Genomic DNA, 16,549 nt, shown 5'->3' with positions numbered 1-16,549 from the left:
CCCCCTGCTATGGCTAGGGACACCTCACACTACAGCAGGTTGCTCACAGCCACATCCAGCCTGGCCTTAAAAAACCTCCAGGGATGAGGCTTCCACCACCTCCCTGGGCAACCTGTGCCAGTGTCTCACCACCCTCGTGGGGAACAACTTCCTAACATCCAAACTGAATCTACCCATTTCTATTATTTTTTCCATTCCCCCCAGTCCTATCACTCCCTGACACCCTAAAAAGTCCCTTCCCAGCTTTCTTGTAGCCCCCTTCAGATACCGGAAGGCCACAATTAGGTCTCCTTGGAGGCTTCTCTTCTCCAGAGTGAATAGACTCAACTCCCTCAGTCTGTCCTTATAGGATAGGAACTCCAGCCCTCTGCTCATCCTCATGGCCCTTCTCTGGACACTTTCCAGGATGTCCAGATCTTTCTTGTAATAGGGGCTCCAGAACTGGATGTAGTACTCCAGGTGGGGTCTCAGCAGAGCTGAGTAGAGGGGGAGAATCAATGTGGATGTCAAGCCAAGTCTCTGTCTTACAGGCTTTGGGCACCATCAGGAACCATTTTTGAGGCTTTGTTTCAGAAAGCCTGATGTAGATGTACATGGCAAAAGGCAAAGGAGGAGAAAAGCACAAGGCTGAATTAAATAATATGTGGGACAAAAAGAGGTTATACAGAGTTGAAGAAGCAAGGGGATACTGTTTAGAAAAACACTGAGATAATGAAAGATAGTATATAGATGAAGTAACTGTCATACTGTTTCCCCTGAAACTTGCCTTTTGGGCTCTTATGGGAAAACAGAAGTTGGTGTCTGCTTACTTTGGATTGCTTAGCTGGAAAAACATACAAGAGGATACACATGAGACGACATCCTTGTATGCCTATTGCAGTGCTGATTTGAGTGGTAAGTTATATAAGAGAGAGGAGGTAGCAGTAGGCCAACTACCTATCAAACAAGGCTGAGCAACAGGATATTTTTGTGTGTCCATTTTAACAATGATTGGAAGCATGGTGGTGGTACCTTCTTTTTCTTTTCTCCTCCCTTTGCCTAGAATTAACAATCTGATGTATTTCTTGGGTATGCTGTAGGAAGAAACAGCATCAATTAAGTTCAAATTGCAACAAGGATTTTGATTATTTATTGGGAAGACCTTTTTAAGAGTAAGGCTAATGAGCCCCTAGCTTTCCCCAGGCTTGGTTTTTAACCTCTCTCAACAATGGCCCAAGAAAGAGGTTGGGAAGTGCCTTGGCACAGTTGCTGCAGCCTTAAGGATGGGAGATGACTTCTTCCCTTTTCAGCCTGTTGTTTGAGAAACTGTTTAGAAGAAGACCTTGGGTTTTGGGGAAGGTCATATGTATGATGAATTCCACTGTGATCTAACTAACTACCCAGAATCTTCTCCAGCAGGGAAGTCATTGTGCCCTGTACTCAGCACTGGTTAGGTCACATCTTGACTCCTGTGTCCAGTTCTGGGCCCCTCAGTTTAGGAAGGACATTGAGACTCTTGAACGTGTCCAGAGAAGGGCAATGAGGCTGGGGAGAGGCCTTGAGCACAGCCCTGTGAGGAGAGGCTGAGGGTGCTGGGATTGTTTAGCCTGGAATAAAGGAGGCTCGGGGGAGACCTTCTTGCTGTCTACAACTACCTGAAGGGTGGTTGGAGCCCGAGGGAGTTGGTCTCTTCTCTCAGGCAACCAGCACCAGAACAAGAGGACACAGTCTCAAACTGTGCCGGGGAGGTTTAGGCTGGAGATTAGGAAGAAGTTCTTCACAGTGAGAGTTGTTAGCCATTGGAATGTGCTGCCCAGGGAGGTGGTGGCGTCACCATCCCTGGAGGTGTTCAAGAGGGGATTGGATGTGGCACTTGGAGCCATGGTTTAGTCATGAGGTGTGTGGTGACAGGTTGGACTCGATGATCTTTGAGGTCTCTTCCAACCTTGGTGATTCTGTGATTCAGGTTGTGTTGTACCCCCTCGTTCTGCCAGAGACCTACCTTAAGTGAAGCATCTTGATTAGAGTTCTGCTTGGAAGCATAAGTACTTAAAGTATGTTTCTTTATATGTCTAAAACATGAATACATTTCAGTCTTTCTTATGACTTTTAATCAGAATGGAGCTGCAAAGGGTACATGATTGACATTGTGAACATTGTCTAAAGACACCTGAAAGCTGGGTTTGTTGTAGAAGAGCTTCTTTAAAGAATAAAAGCAAATCTTTTAGCCTTACTTTCCTCTCTTAGTTGCTTCTTACAGTAATATAAGGACACCATGTAACAAAACCAAGTAATCACTCCTGGGAATAGTGAATAGGAAAAGGATAAGTGGAGAACTTCAGAAGTCTTTTGGTGCTTGCTAGAAGTGCTGGCTTTGGTCCAATGTGCTTTTATTGGCGTACATGACCAAATTATTCAGGGCACAGCTATTTTTCTTACTGTAGCAAAAACAGGGGCTCTGAATGAAGGCTTTGTGTAGGACAGATGTTTTTTTTTGCTTTTGCCTGTGGGTCTGAGTTTAAGGTTTATCTACTGTGTCTTCTGGAAAAGGAAAAAACATCCTTCTCAATCTAAACAGAAAAGGTAGGACAGCATGGGCGCCTCAGAGCTTTAGAAACAAAAGCTAAGCATTGGTGCAGAGCTGGTGATGTTTTATCATGAACAGGAGTTCTTAGTTGTCTTTAAAAGCTAATTTTTTCCCTCCTGCCTTTTAACTCCTCTGTGGTATTTTCAGAGTCCCTATGGTCTTTTGTTATTACCTTACTGTGTGGGCACGATGTCTCCTAAGGCAGTGATCGATCAAATTACTGGATGGTAGCAGATACCAAATTTCAGGAGCATTGTTTTCCCCACTAGATTAAAGAGAAATTGATTTTTCTTAGGCCATTGATTTTGAAATAAATAGGATGTCCTGTATCATGGGGTAAGCTTTAAAGATAACATACAGTTTGCTGCTGCTAGTGCCTGTAAACTAGCTTCAGACTCCAGCCTCTGTGCCAAGGTAAGACATGGAATTTTGATGGCAAGGGTATTGGCAAGCTTGCTACCATACATTGCAGCTTGATAACTACATAGCTTTGAGGACAAATTCTACTTCCTGAGTTTTATATGTGCATGACAAGTGAAAACCTGGGTTCTCTTAGGAAACATGTTGACTAGATTTTGAATTTCAATGCTTTACAAGTATCATGTGTTTGTAGAATCACAGAACATTAGGAGGTGGAAAGGACCTTGAAAGATCATCCAGTCCAACCACCCTGCCAAAGCAAGACTACCTCGAGTAGGTCACACAGGAATGCATCCAGATGAGTTTTGAAGGACTCCAGAGGAGACTACACAACCTCTCTGGGCAGCCTGTTCCATTGTTCTGTCATCATCACAGAGAAAAAGCTTTGCCTTATGTTCACATGGAACCTTCTATGCTTAAGCTTACACCCATTGCCCCCTGTCCTATCACTTGGCATCTCTGAGAAAGAGCCTGGCTCTGTCCTCCTGACACATGCCCCTCACAAATTTATAAACATTGTTGAGGTGTTGAGCTAATACTTTTGTGCATACATGATCACAGAATTATCAGGGTTGGAAGGGACCCCAAGGATCATCTAGTTCCAACCCACCTGCCATGGGCAGGGACACTTCACACTAGATCAGGTTGCCCACAGACACATCCAGCCTGGGCTTGAAAACCTCCAGGGATGAGGCTTCCACCACCTCCCTGGGCAACCTCTGCCAGTGTTTCACCACCCTTATGGGGAAGAATTTCTTCCTGATGTCTAACCTGAATGTCTCCTCCTCTAGCTTGGATCCGTTCCCCCTAGTCCTGTTCCAACCCAACATCCTAAAAAGTCCCTCCCCAGCTTTCTTGTGAGCTCTCTTCAGATATTGGAAGGCCACAGGAAGGTCTCCTTGGAGCCTTCTCCTCTCCAGACTGAACAGCCCCAACTCTCTCAGCCTGTCCTCATAGGAGAGGAGCTCCAGCCCTCTGCTCATCCTCGTGGTCCTTCTCTGGACATGTTCCAGCATGATGTGTCAAGTACATTTGAAAAAAAATAGTAGTGGAATATTTAAAACTGCTGATCTTTCCTGTCCTTTTCCCCCCTCTTCCATGGCAATTTTAATGGTCTGGTAAAAGTATGTCATTATGTAGTTTAAGTTCTGCTTTTGTTATGGACTCTACCACACCAGTTTCAATAACGTCAGGTATTAAGCTGGCAAGTAGATGTGGATAGGTGGTTAAGCTGGTTTGATTTGGTCAGCTTGCAGCAGCAAGAAATAGTTTAACTGTGTTGGGAGGTCACTCTTTTTTTTGTTTGTTTGATTGGTTTTGCCAGACTGAGAGGGAAAACCAGCAGAAAACACCTGAAGAAAGTGTCTTGTTCATTTTTATATACTTGCAATACCACTACAGTAAATTTTATCATTTCTTAACATTTTCACAAGCACTTCGGGGCAAGAAGCTTCACAAATTTTCTATCTCCTTCTATACATTCCTTGTGTGACACAGACATCACCTTCCTGCAGCCTTGCAGCCCAGAAAGCCAATCACATCCTGGGCTGCATCAAGACAAGCATAGCCAGCAGGTCAAGGGAGGTGATTCTCCTCTTCTACTCTGCTCTGGTGAGACCCCACCTGGAGTACTGTGTCCAGTTCTGGAGACTCTGTTATAGGAAGAATCTGGAGGTGCTGGAACAAATCTAGAGAAGGGCCACGAGGATGATCAGAGGGCTGGAGCTCCTCTCCTATGAGGACAGACTGAGAGAGTTGGGGCTGTTCAGTCTGGAGGAGAGAAGGCTCCAAGGAGACCTAATTGTAGCCTTCCAGTATCTGAAGGGGGCTACAAGACAGCTGGGGAGGGACTTTTTATGGTGTCAGGGAGTGATAGGATTAGGGGGAATGGAACAAAACTAGAAATGGGTAGATTCAGATTGGATGTTAGGAAGAAGTTGTTCCCCATAAGGGTGGTGAGATACTGGAAAAGGTTGCCCAGGGAGGTGGTAGAAGCCTCATCCCTGGAGGTTTTTGAGGCCAGGCTGGATGTGGCTTTGGGCAACCTGATCTAGTGGAGGGTGTCACTGGCCATGGCAAGGGGGTTGGAACTAGATGATCTTTGAGGTCCCTTCCAACCCTAACAATTCTATGATTCTTTAGACCATTCTTTTGTAGTGTAGAGGGGTTAGATTTGTTGGTTTTGCTAGGGATTTTAGGGGAGGCAGGGGTGTGGGGTGTTGGTGGGTTTTTTCCTTTTCTCAATAGAAGCTCCTGGCCTTGCAGCTATGGTGATACTTTCTGCAATGACTGCATAATTATCCTGATCTTGGTAGTTAATACTCATCTTGTTTTAGATGAGGTGCTTGCTTCTCTAATTATAAGTATTGAGTAGTGGCTTTAGTGCTTGGCATATTTATTAATGTTCCTTTCTTGCAGTAGGGATTTTAAGTCTTTGAAGCTTTTGTATCTGTAAAGCTGTTTTATTTTCTTTCCATGAGGATAATTATAAATCATGGCCCAGAATTGAGCAAAATGGATGGAAATAGGTTGCCATGCCAGGATAAGAACCTGTTTTCAAGCAGGGCCCTTATTAGTGTGGCAATAATAAGAGCTAGCTCTATGAACAGGAGACATTGGAAGTGTATTCATTCATTTCTTCCTCTTGGTCTTCACATGTCTGCCCTTTCTCACAATAAAAGATACCTGTCTTAAATGTATTGTTAGAGTGTTCCCCTAAAATGAGTTGCTGGAAAATATCATAGGAGGAAAACAAAGTTTTAAAGGGCATTTTAAACCTTATTAGTTTTCCCAATAGAAAGCTTCTCTTTGAACTAGCAGTTCTTGCTCTGAAGATTGGTCTTACACTATCAAAGTAGGAGACTCAAGGTGCTAATTATGTCAGCAAATTTTCTTAATAAGTTTATCCCTCCTGTTGGAAAGAATATTCCTTTGAATTTAATGTGCTCCTCTTACTGAAGGACTGAGGGGGAAAAAAATACTCGTTTTCAGAATGTGTCAGTGAAAATCAAAACAGTTTTGAAAGCAGCAAATGCAGTGTTACTGGAGCTCAGCTGCTGCCCTGCTCTGTGAAAGGTGTCTGCCTCTGGGCAGTGAAGTGTTCCCTGTTGTGTGGTGGTGTCCCCTGCCTGGCCAGAGCTGGATTCAGTTGTCTGTCACAGCCATTAGTTTCTTGAAATGCCCTTACCCTTCTGCCTCCTTAGGCAAATAATATTCTAGGGTGAGATTCAGCTTTCTTTAAGGAGTGAAATTTAGAGGGAAGAGTGTGGCACATCCACTACTTCCTTCCCCACACCCAGGTTTCTTTAGCAGGAACTGCAGTCAGCTAATGCTGCATCCAGCAGAGGGGCTGTTCAGGCTTCCACTAAAATCTAAATGCAGGATGCAGCCCAGTGCAGATTTATATAAACTGAGATGCTGTTAATTAGGACTAATGGCCAAGCTGGACAACTGCTCTGAATCCAGAGAAGACCTGGAAGTAACAGCATTTTCAAAATGATTTTATAGAGGCTATTGTATTAATGTGTTTGCTTGAAGTCCTGATGCTTGGATGTAGGAGTGTGTACTGCGCCAGGGGAGGTTTAGACTCGAGGTGAGGAGGAAGTTCTTCACCGAGCGAGTCATTCGTCATTGGAACGGGTTGCCCAGGGAGGTGGTTGAGTCATCGACCCTGGAGGCGTTCAGGAGGGGACTGGATGTGGCACTTGGTGCCATGGTCTAGGCATGGGGTCTGTGTTGATAGGTTGGACTCGATGATCCTCGAGGTCCTTTCCAACCTAAGCGATACTGTGATCTGTTCAACAAAGGGCAACAAAGCTGGGGAGGGGTTTGGAGCACAGCCCTATGAGGAGCAGTTTGTATCAGTATCACTAAGGTTGGAAGAGACCTCAAAGATCATAGAGTCCAACCTGTCACCACAGACCGGAACCGGGGTTGCTTAGTCTGGAGAGAAGGAGGCTCAGGGGAGACCTTATTGCCATCCACAACTACCTGAAGGGAGGTTGTAGCCAGGTGGGGGTTGGTCTCTTTTCCCAGGCAACCAACACCAGAACAAGAGGACACAGTTTCAAGCTGTGCCGGGGAGGTTTAGGCTGGATGTTAGGAAGAAATTCTTCCCAGAAAGAGAGATTGCCCATTGGAATGTGCTGCCCAGGGAGGTGGTGGAGTCACCATCACTGGAGGTGTTTAGGAAGAGACTGGATGGGGTGCTTGGTGCCATGGTCTCAATGTCCTTCTTATATTGAGGGGCCCAGAACTGGACACAGGACTCAAGGTGTAGCCTAACCAATGCAGAGTACAGAGCACAATGACTTCCCTGCTCCTGCTGGCCACACTATTCCTAATGCAGGCCAGGATGCCATTGGCCTTCTAATTATTTCTTTCTGTGTAACAGCAATGCTGAGTGCTGTGGGCCAGCAATCAGAGGCATTTCTATGGCATGCAGAGTGACCTACAGTGTGGCATGGGTACAGCTCATTTTAGTTTGTTGGCTTTGTTTGTATTCTGTAACCCTATAATAGGGAAAGGGTGCAGGAAGCCTGTCCGTCTCTGACATTGCTACACTGTCAAATCGGCTGTAGATATGTTTTACCTTGTGGCAGTCCCCTTGCTTTTTTTTGAGGCTGGAGTTATAGCCTGTGCCTTCTGCTATCTAGCTGGGGAAGAACTCTTGGGGTTTTTGGGGGTGTGGGATAACAATGACTTGTTACTAATAACATTTTCTCGATGGGTAGATAATGATTGTTCCAGCCATTCTTGGCTTTCCTTTTCCTTCCCCTGCATCCTCCTCTCCTTAACCCTTCCCCCTCCCTGTCCCCAGCATAATTTCTGAATGACACACAGCATTAAGCTGCTCTTTTTTCCACCTGATACTGTGATTTGTCAATGGGTGGAGCTGACTGATTTGGGATCACTGGAGAAGAGCATTTGGCTTTGGAAGATCTCATTTTCTTCCATGAAATGACTCTGCTCTGCTCTTAGAGAAAAGGGAGTTTTCAAAAAATAAATGGATGGATTTTGACATCTTCAAGCTCCTACTAGGAAATTAAATGGCAGGGCATGTGTGTTGTTGCACACAGATTATATTGCCTGCAGTAGGTTGCTGTGCTGCAAGGTGGGGAAGGCAAAGAGTACTTTAACATCTGGGTCTGAGGAGCAAGTTCTTCACTGAGAGAGTTGTTAGCCATTGGAATGTGCTGCCCAGGGAGGTGGTGGAGTCACCTTCCCTGGAGGTGTTCATGAGGAGATTGGATGTGGCACTTGGTGCTGTGGTCTAGTAGGCATGAGGTGTTGGGTGACAGGTTGGGCTTGATGATCTTTGAGGTCTTTTCCAAGCTTGTTGATTCTATGATTCTGAAAACTGAATGCAATTGTGCTGTATACTGATAAACTACTCCCCACGTTTGGGATTAGACCACCTGTAACCTGACTACAAAAGAACCAAAGTATATCTGTTTCAGAAATGGTTTATCTGTTCAAAAGACTGGAGCCTTGTCATTCCTATTGCTGCTCACTGCGAATACACTGGAACAAACCTCCTTATCCCTGGCATGGTGCGAGCAGCCCGGCACAGATGGTTTCAAAACTTGCTGTTTCTTGAAGCTCACCAGCTTGTTATTTGTTGTCTGGCATGGTTCTTCCAGTCTCAGTGCCAGTTTTGGGGCTATCTGGAAATGGCACTTTCTGCAAAGTGCTTGCCCAGAACTGGTCATGGTGCAAAACTGGTGGTTAGCAATGGGGCTGGAGGTTAGGAGGAAGTTCTACCAGAGAGAGTGATTGCCCATTGGATGTGCTGCCCAGGGAGGTGGTGGAGTCACCATCTCTGGAGGTGTTCAGGAGACTTGATAGGGTGCTTGGTTGCATGGTTTAGTTGATTGGGTGGTGTTGGATAATAGGTTGGACGCGATGACCTTGAAGGTCTCTTCCAATCTGGTTTATTCTATTCTAGTGACTTAGAGGTCTTTTCCTAATAGTATCACTCTGATTTTCATTTTGTTTTTGATTTGGCTACACAAAGAAGGCTTCTCTCTGCTTTTGGACCTGGGAATGCTGGTGCCATCATTGCCTCCGAGATGGGCTTTGAGTTTCAGGGGGGTCCAAATAAAGCAGAGGTGACCTTCCTTCTAGGGATTTGGGGAAACACCAGGACACAGTCTCAAGCTGTGCTGGGGGAAGTTTAGGATTGATCTTAGAAAGAAGTTCTTCACAGAGAGTTTGCCCTTTGGAATAGGCTGCCCAGGGAGATCATAGTATCATAGTCAGGGTTGGAAGGGACCACAAGGATCATCTAGTTCCAACCCCCCTGCCATGGGCAGGGACACCCCACACTAGATCAGGCTGCCCAGAGCCTCATCCAGCCTGGGCTTAAACACTTCCAGGGACGGGACCTCAACCACCTCCCTGGACAACCCATTCCAGGGCTTCACCACTCTCATGGTGAAGAACTTCCTCCTCACATCCAGCCTGAATCTCCCCACCTCCAGCTTCATTCCATTCCCCCTAGTCCTATCACTGCCTGAGATCCTGAGCAGTCCCTCCCCAGCCTTCTTGTAGGCCCCCTTCAGATACTGGAAGGCCACAATAAGGTCACCTGGGAGCCTTCTCTTCTGCAGACTGAACAGCCCCAGCTCCTTCAGTCTGTCCTCATAGGAGAGGTGCTCCAGCCCTCTGCTCATCCTCCTGGCCCTTCTCTGGACACCTTCCAGCACATGCATATCCCTCTTGTAATAGGGGCTCCAGAACTGGAGGCAGTACTCCAGGTGGGGTCTCACCAGAGCTGAGTAGAGGGGAGGATCACCTCCCTCGACCTGCTGGCCACACTTCACTTGATGCAGCCAGGATCTGAGATGGTGGGGTCGATGTCCCTGGAGGTGTTTAAGAAAAGCCTGGATGAGGCGCTTAGTGGTCTGCTTGATGAGTTAGGGTTGGGTGATCAGTTGGACTTGATGATCTTGGAAGTCTCTTCCAACCTGGTTGATTTGATTCTGTTCTATGAGTCTCTATAAAAATAAAGCTGATGGCAGCAGCAAAGCCTGAGGTTGATTTCTTTTTGTCCAGTTTTCTGATACTGTAGGGAGAGAATTTGTTTCATTTGGTTTAGTTACTTCCTGTTTATAATTGTTTTCATACTGGTTTACACAATTATTATTTTAATATATTTAATGATATTTATCATATTATTTGCTGTTATTTTAGTGATTTTCCTTTTATTCTTCTTAAGTTCTTCTTTGATTTTCCTGGGTTTACATTTTTCTTGTTCAGAGTAGGCATGATGTCCCTCCAAGATCCTGAGAAAGACATTCTTGTGTATGTTCACAAGTAAACTCTTGGTACTTCAGGACCTGTTAGAGAGGGGTCATACAGTTAATTTTGAAGGGTGTTTATCTTAAAGTCTTGAACACCAGTGTATGTTGCTCTGAACTGCTGGGCCGAGGTGAAAGGGAATATTAAAGAGGAAGTGAAGTTTATTAATAGGCTCCTGGATGACAATGGCTTTGCAGTGTGCAGGGGCTGACTTTTGCTACAGGACTGTAAGAGATGAAAGAGCATTTGAGATGAGAAATACAGCAGAGAAAGCTGTTAAAAGTGAATAATAAATAAAGCACTGCACATTCTCTTATGCTTTAATGTTTTCTCCCTTCTCTCCATCAGGCATTTGATAACAATTTAAAAGTGGTTTTCCTATTTTTAAAGAATACCCCCCCAATATTTAGGTTGAAAGATATTAAATTTCCTGATGGTGAGGAGTAGTATTAGATGCTATTACAAATAATGGATAGGATAGGATAGGATAGGATGGGATAAACCAGGTTGGAAGAGATCTTCGATATCATCGTCCAACCTATCATCCAACACCACCTAATCAACTAAACCATGCAACCAAGCACCCTATCAAGACTCCTCCTAAACACCTCCAGGGATGGTGACTCCACCACCTCCCCAGGCAGCCCATTCCAATGGCCAATCTCTCTTTCCATGAAGAACTTCTTCATAACCTCCAGCCTAAACCTCCCCTGGCACAGCTTGAGGCTGTGTCCTCTTGTTCTGGTGCTGGTTGCCTGGGAGAAGAGACCAGCCCCCTCCTGGCTACATCCTCCCTTCAGGTAGTTGTAGAGAGCAATAAGGTCTCCCCTGAGCCTCCTTCTCTCCAAGCTAAGCAACCCCAGCTCCCTCAGCCTCTCCTCACAGGGCTGTGCTTCAAACCCCTCACCAACTTTGTTGCCCTTCTCTGGACACCTTCCAGCATCTCAACCTTTTTCCTAAACTGAGGAGCCCAGAACTGGACACAGGACTCAAGGTGTGGCCTAACCAGTGCAGTGTACAGGGGCAGAATGACCTCCCTGCTCCTGCTGGCCACACTGTTCCTGGTACAGGCCAGAATGCCATTGGACTCTAAAGATTTGTTTGTGTTCATATTCAGGAGCTCTCTTGAGCCAAAGGACAGAAGCCTTTCATAGCCTCTTGAAATTGTTGTGGCAAAGAAGTTGTCTTGGCATTTGAAAAGCTTTTTTTAAACAGTGGAAAATTGGTGTGAGGAACAGGAAATATTGTTGGCTGTACTCAAGTATCCAACAGAAAGTGGTGTTATGTTTGCATATCAGCTAAAACTTCTGTGCTTACTTAGCAGAACAAGCTGGGTTGCAGTCAATGTTTTTTTTAAGTGAAGAACAGGCAAAATTTCTGCCTTTTGGGGGTTTATTTTTTACCTTATCACTCCATTCAAAAGGTGAAGTTAAAGCTTTTTATGTTTACTAGAAGTGGTGCTATACATTCCACTAGGGAAGATATTTAGTCATGAGATGTGTTTTCTTCTCCAAATGCGAAAAATCTCCTGTTTACCTTCCTTGCTGCTTTAAAACTCAGTGTGTTGCACTGACTTCAGAGTCTGAAGCTTTAAGGTTTTATATGTTGCATTCTTTCTACTTAAAATACTTGCTTCATGTTCATCATAGTGGAGTACAAATAGCAAATCAAAGTTGTCAGATTAAGATGTCAGTAAAATCAAATCATTTTGAGGTCATCTAAACCTAGGGTTTTTATTTCTGCATGTCTCCCTTTTAAACAGACAGTTCTAGAAGTTGTTGTAAGTGGGGCTAGTGGGGGAAAAATGACAAATGGTTCAAGTGTGTGGCAAATAAAGTTGTTTAAAAAGTATTCTCTGTATTATGAAGTGTTGGAATTAGAGGAAGTTTGGGATACTTGAAAGCAATGGACATAAGGGAGACATGAGGGAGCTGGGGTTGCTTAGCCTGGAGAAGAGGAGGCTCAGGGGAGACCTTATTGCACTTTACAACTACCTGAAGGGAGGATGTAGCCAGGAGGGGGCTGGTCTCTTCTCCCAGGCAACCAGCACCAGAACAAGAGGACACAGCCTCAAGCTGTGCCAGGGGAGGTTTAGGCTGGAGGTTACGAAGAAGTTCTTCATGGAAAGAGAGATTGGCCATTGGAATGTGCTGCCCAGGGAGGTGGTGGAGTCACCATCACTGGAGGCGTTTAGGAATTGACTTGATATGGTGCTTGGTGCCATGGTTTAGTTGATTAGATGGTGTTGAATGATAGATTGGACTCAGTGATCTCGAAGGTCTCTTCCAACCTGGTTAATTCTATTCTTTCTATAATTTGTGTGAGTTTTGGACCTGACCACTCATGGGAAATCACTCACAGGTTAGACTGTTAAGTAGGGTAGCAAAATTGAGCGGTGGTTGCAGACAATAAGAATTTATGGCTGGTAGGAAGTGCTGAAGAGCTTCATGGCGGCGTGAGCTGTGCATGCTGAGTAGCTGTGCTCGACACGGTCGCTCTAACGGAACAAGAAGTGCACAGTGACCTGGCAAATCCTGCTGAGAAAATGGATATTTTTATTCTTTCAAGTCATGGGACACTTTCAGGATGCTTCCCAAGGGTTGTAATTGCTAATGATCTGAGCAGCAGTTGGCAAGATAGTAGCTTACTGAAGGCAGCTGCTAAGTACAGCACTATGAAACTGGCTTAGGACAGATGAACAGGCAACCAAGTTGGATACTTGATGTATTTGTGGGTATGTGTAGATGAAGTGGAAGTAAAAATGTGTTTATGTTTTGCAAGGAGCAATCAAAGGTATAAAATAAAAATCTTAAAAACAACCCAAAACAAAAGACCAAAACCCAACCAAACAAGAAAAAGGAAGCAAACAAAAAAACCAACCAAACCATAAGCAAGATTATCAAGTATGTTCTAACTAAAGGCAAGGCCATGCTTCCCTGTGATTGCATAGTCAATACAGCTAGTTCTAGTCAGCTTTGCTAATTGAATCTCAGGTAGAAGCTGTCAGGTGTTCCTCAGAAAGGTATAAAAATGACTCTGTTCTCAGTACAGAAGACCAAAGGCAACTGGTACATCTCTTGGACTGACAGAAGGCTTTAGAGTTGAGAGTTTAGAGTTGAGAACAGACTTGTATTTTGATCATGCCCTGGTGAGACCACACCTGCAACACTGTGTCAAGTTTTGGGCTCCTCAATTCAAGAGAGAAAGGGAGTTGGCTAGGGAGAGTCCAGTGGAGAGCCATGAGGGTGATAGAGGACTTGGACATCTCCCCTGTGAAGAGAGACTGAGAGCCCTGGGGCTGATTAGTCTTGAGAAGAGAAGGCTGAGAGGGGATCTGATCAATGACTATAAATACCTGAAGGGTGGGTGTCAAGTGGAGGGGGCCAAGCTGTTTTCAGTGGTGCACAGTAATAAGCCAAGCAACAATGGATACAAACTTGAACATAGAAGGTTTCAGCTCAACATGAGGAGAAACTTCTTTGCAGTGAGGGTGACAGAGCCCTGGAGCAGGCTGCCCAGAGAGGTTGTGGAGTCTCCTTCTGCATAGACTTTCCAAACCCACCTGGATGTATTCCTATGCAGACTACCCTGGGTGATCCTGCTTTGGCAGGGGGCTTGGACTGGATGATCTCTGGAGGTCCCTTCCAACCTCTAATGTACTGTGATGCTGTGTTTTCACATGAAAGAGGAAAGCAGCAGAACATAAGTGGATGCAAAATATATTGTGTGCTGTAGGTCAGTCAGCTGCTGCTGCTTTCTAAAGCAGAAAAAGAGGAGTTAAAGCAAGGCAGCAAGTTGATTTATTTGCTTCAGAAGATAAGCTGATTTTTATGTGGCTGTAGTACAACAAAGCAGGTTGTGCTTATCTTGGAAATGGAGCTTTTAAGTACAAATGTTATCTGATGTACTTTTGACTATTTTGCAGAGTTAAAGGAAACCTTTAATGACTGAGAGGTAGAGAATACTCCAATGCACCTCTGTCATTTATGCATATATTGATAATATTTTCCTGTGGCACAGCTGAATAGAGGCTTGTTAGATGTTTACAGGCTTGTGAAAGCCACTTACTAGAGTCAATTTGAACTTCAAGGGGCATGTTATTAAAGGGAGAAGGCATGCTTTCAATTGTTTTGTAGTCTTGCTGTTCCATGACAGGCTCCAGTTGGGCATGCCAAGCTAGCAGCATGCTAAACGCTGCTTAAAAAATAGAAGGGCGTTTTTTAAGTCCCAAAATACTTCACCAAGTTTCCTGTTGTACTGGCAACTGTTTTGTTTTGATAATGCATCTTTCTAACAATTCAGCTGATAAGTTTCATAGAATAGGTACCAAAAGGTCACTGCTAAGGTTTCACTTGAAAGCAACGAACAGACGGTTAAAACCCAGCATGGCTGACTGTTAAAGCTGCCATTTGGAACATCTTGTTCACTTCTGCAGTAGCTGTTGTTCTTTGTTTAGGCAGCCTTTTCTTTCCAAAGCTGTTCCTAAAGATAATTGTATCAACAATGATAGCTTAGAAATTATTTGAAGCAGTGACTATCAAACTGCAATTGGGAGAAGTTCTGTAATGTATCTTTAAGGCATCACCACAGTGCAAATATTAATTGGGCTTGTAGACGTGATTCAATTTCCATTTCAACCATTATTTTCTCATTAGGTTTGTGTTAGACCTGTATTAAACCTTGATCTTTTAAGAGACTGCTGCACTTCGGCCACAACAACCCCATGCAGTGCTACAGGCTGGGGTTGTAGTGGCTGGAGAGCAGCCAGACAGAAAGGGACCTGGGGGTACTGGTTGATGGTAGGCTGAACATGAGCCAGCAGTGTGCCCAGGTGGCCAAGAAGGCCAATGACATCCTGGCCTGTATCAAGAATAGTGTGGCCAGCAGGAACAAGGAGGTCATTCTGCCCCTGTGCACTGCACTGGTTAAGCCACACCTTGAGTCCTGTGTCCAGTTCTGGGCCCCTCAATTGAAAAGGACATTGAGACTCTTGAATTTGTCCAGAGAAGGGCAATGAGGCTGGGGAGAGGTCTCAAGCACAAGCACTGTGAGGGGAATCTGAGGGAGCTGGGGTTGCTTAGCCTGGAGAAGAGGAGGCTCAGGGGAGACCTTTATTGCTGTCTACAACTACCTGAAGGGAGCTTGTAGCCAGGTGGGGGTTGGTCCCCTCTCCCAGGCAATCAGCACCAGAACAAGAGGACACAGTCTCAAGCTGTACCAGGGGAAGTTTAGGATGGATGTTTGGAAGAAATTCTTCCCAGAAAGAGAGATTGGCCATTGGAATGTGCTGCCCAGGGAGGTGGTGGAGTCACCATCACTGGAGGTTTTTAGGAAGAGACTGGATGGGGCGCTTGGTGCCATGGTTTAGTTAGTCATGAGGTGTTGGGTGCTAGGTTGGACTTGATGATCTCTGAGGTCTTTTCCAACCTTATTGATTCTATGATTGTATGACTTCAATTCACGTGCTGTTGTTTCTTTTCCCAGATTGCTTCCCTCAGTAAGTGACATCCAGGATGAATGGACATATCTCAAACACCCCTCCTGGTGGATACGGAAGTTATTTTCCTCAAATGAAGTAAGGTTATGCCTTGGATTTTTCCTTTTAGGGACAAACATAATGTTGTATCTTCTTGTCACACTTTCAATTTCAGATGCCATTGTAATTAGTAGATCCCATTGGAATGGCACAAAGGCAATTTCTGTAGAGGGCTGTGCAGCTTCCAGACCATGTAACCAAACTGACAGCTGTCATCTGGCTGAATTATTTTGTTTGTGGTTTTTGTTTAGTATTAGTGTAGGAATAGTGTTGCATTACTGAACAGAATCATCTGGAACAGAAAAAGGAATTGCTGTAGCCATAACATACTTACTGTATTATTTACAGAGGCCTCTGTATGCCTGAGATGTTTCAGGTTAGTTCTGAGTGAATGTGTTTTTATCCATAAAAGATGAGGCTGCCCTGTGAGGGAAATATTGTCTCCCAGTAAACAGAACTGCACAGCTGTTACCTGAAAGTGTTACCTTGCCTAAGATGAGAGGATGCTCCCTGTATCAGAAGCATGACACTTGGCTCATTCACAGCTCTAATGAGTGCTGACCTAAGCTGCTGCCATCGAACTGTGTTCCTGTATGGTGCAGGCATCTGTGCTGTCATCTGCTTCTCATATTGTTGTCCCCATTAAGTGACTTTGTACATGACTCATTCTTGTTGTTACATTAGAAGGAAGCTGGATTGCCTTTTCATTTGTTGTAGGCAATAAT

At 44.8% G+C, this 16,549-nt stretch overlaps 1 protein-coding gene across 5 annotated transcripts in view; it reads left to right on the top strand.

Moving 5' to 3' along the window:
• EPS8 (EGFR pathway substrate 8, signaling adaptor) overlaps positions 1–16,549 on the top strand; it is a 180,821-nt gene that overhangs the window by 92,265 nt on the left and 72,007 nt on the right. For all 5 annotated transcript variants that reach the window (XM_068141876.1, XM_068141877.1, XM_068141875.1 and 2 more), the window contains exon 3: positions 15,773–15,863. In XM_068141876.1, the coding sequence (XP_067997977.1) occupies positions 15,802–15,863 (62 nt within the window). In that variant the 5' untranslated portion in view covers positions 15,773–15,801. The remainder of the gene's footprint in view (positions 1–15,772; positions 15,864–16,549) is intronic.

Source organism: Melanerpes formicivorus, unplaced genomic scaffold, assembly GCF_026170545.1.
Source record: "Melanerpes formicivorus ecotype bairdi unplaced genomic scaffold, bMelFor1.0.p_v2 SCAF_8, whole genome shotgun sequence".
In the NCBI taxonomy this organism is placed as follows: domain Eukaryota; kingdom Metazoa; phylum Chordata; class Aves; order Piciformes; family Picidae; genus Melanerpes; species Melanerpes formicivorus.
This window is presented reverse-complemented; position numbering and strand designations above follow the sequence as displayed.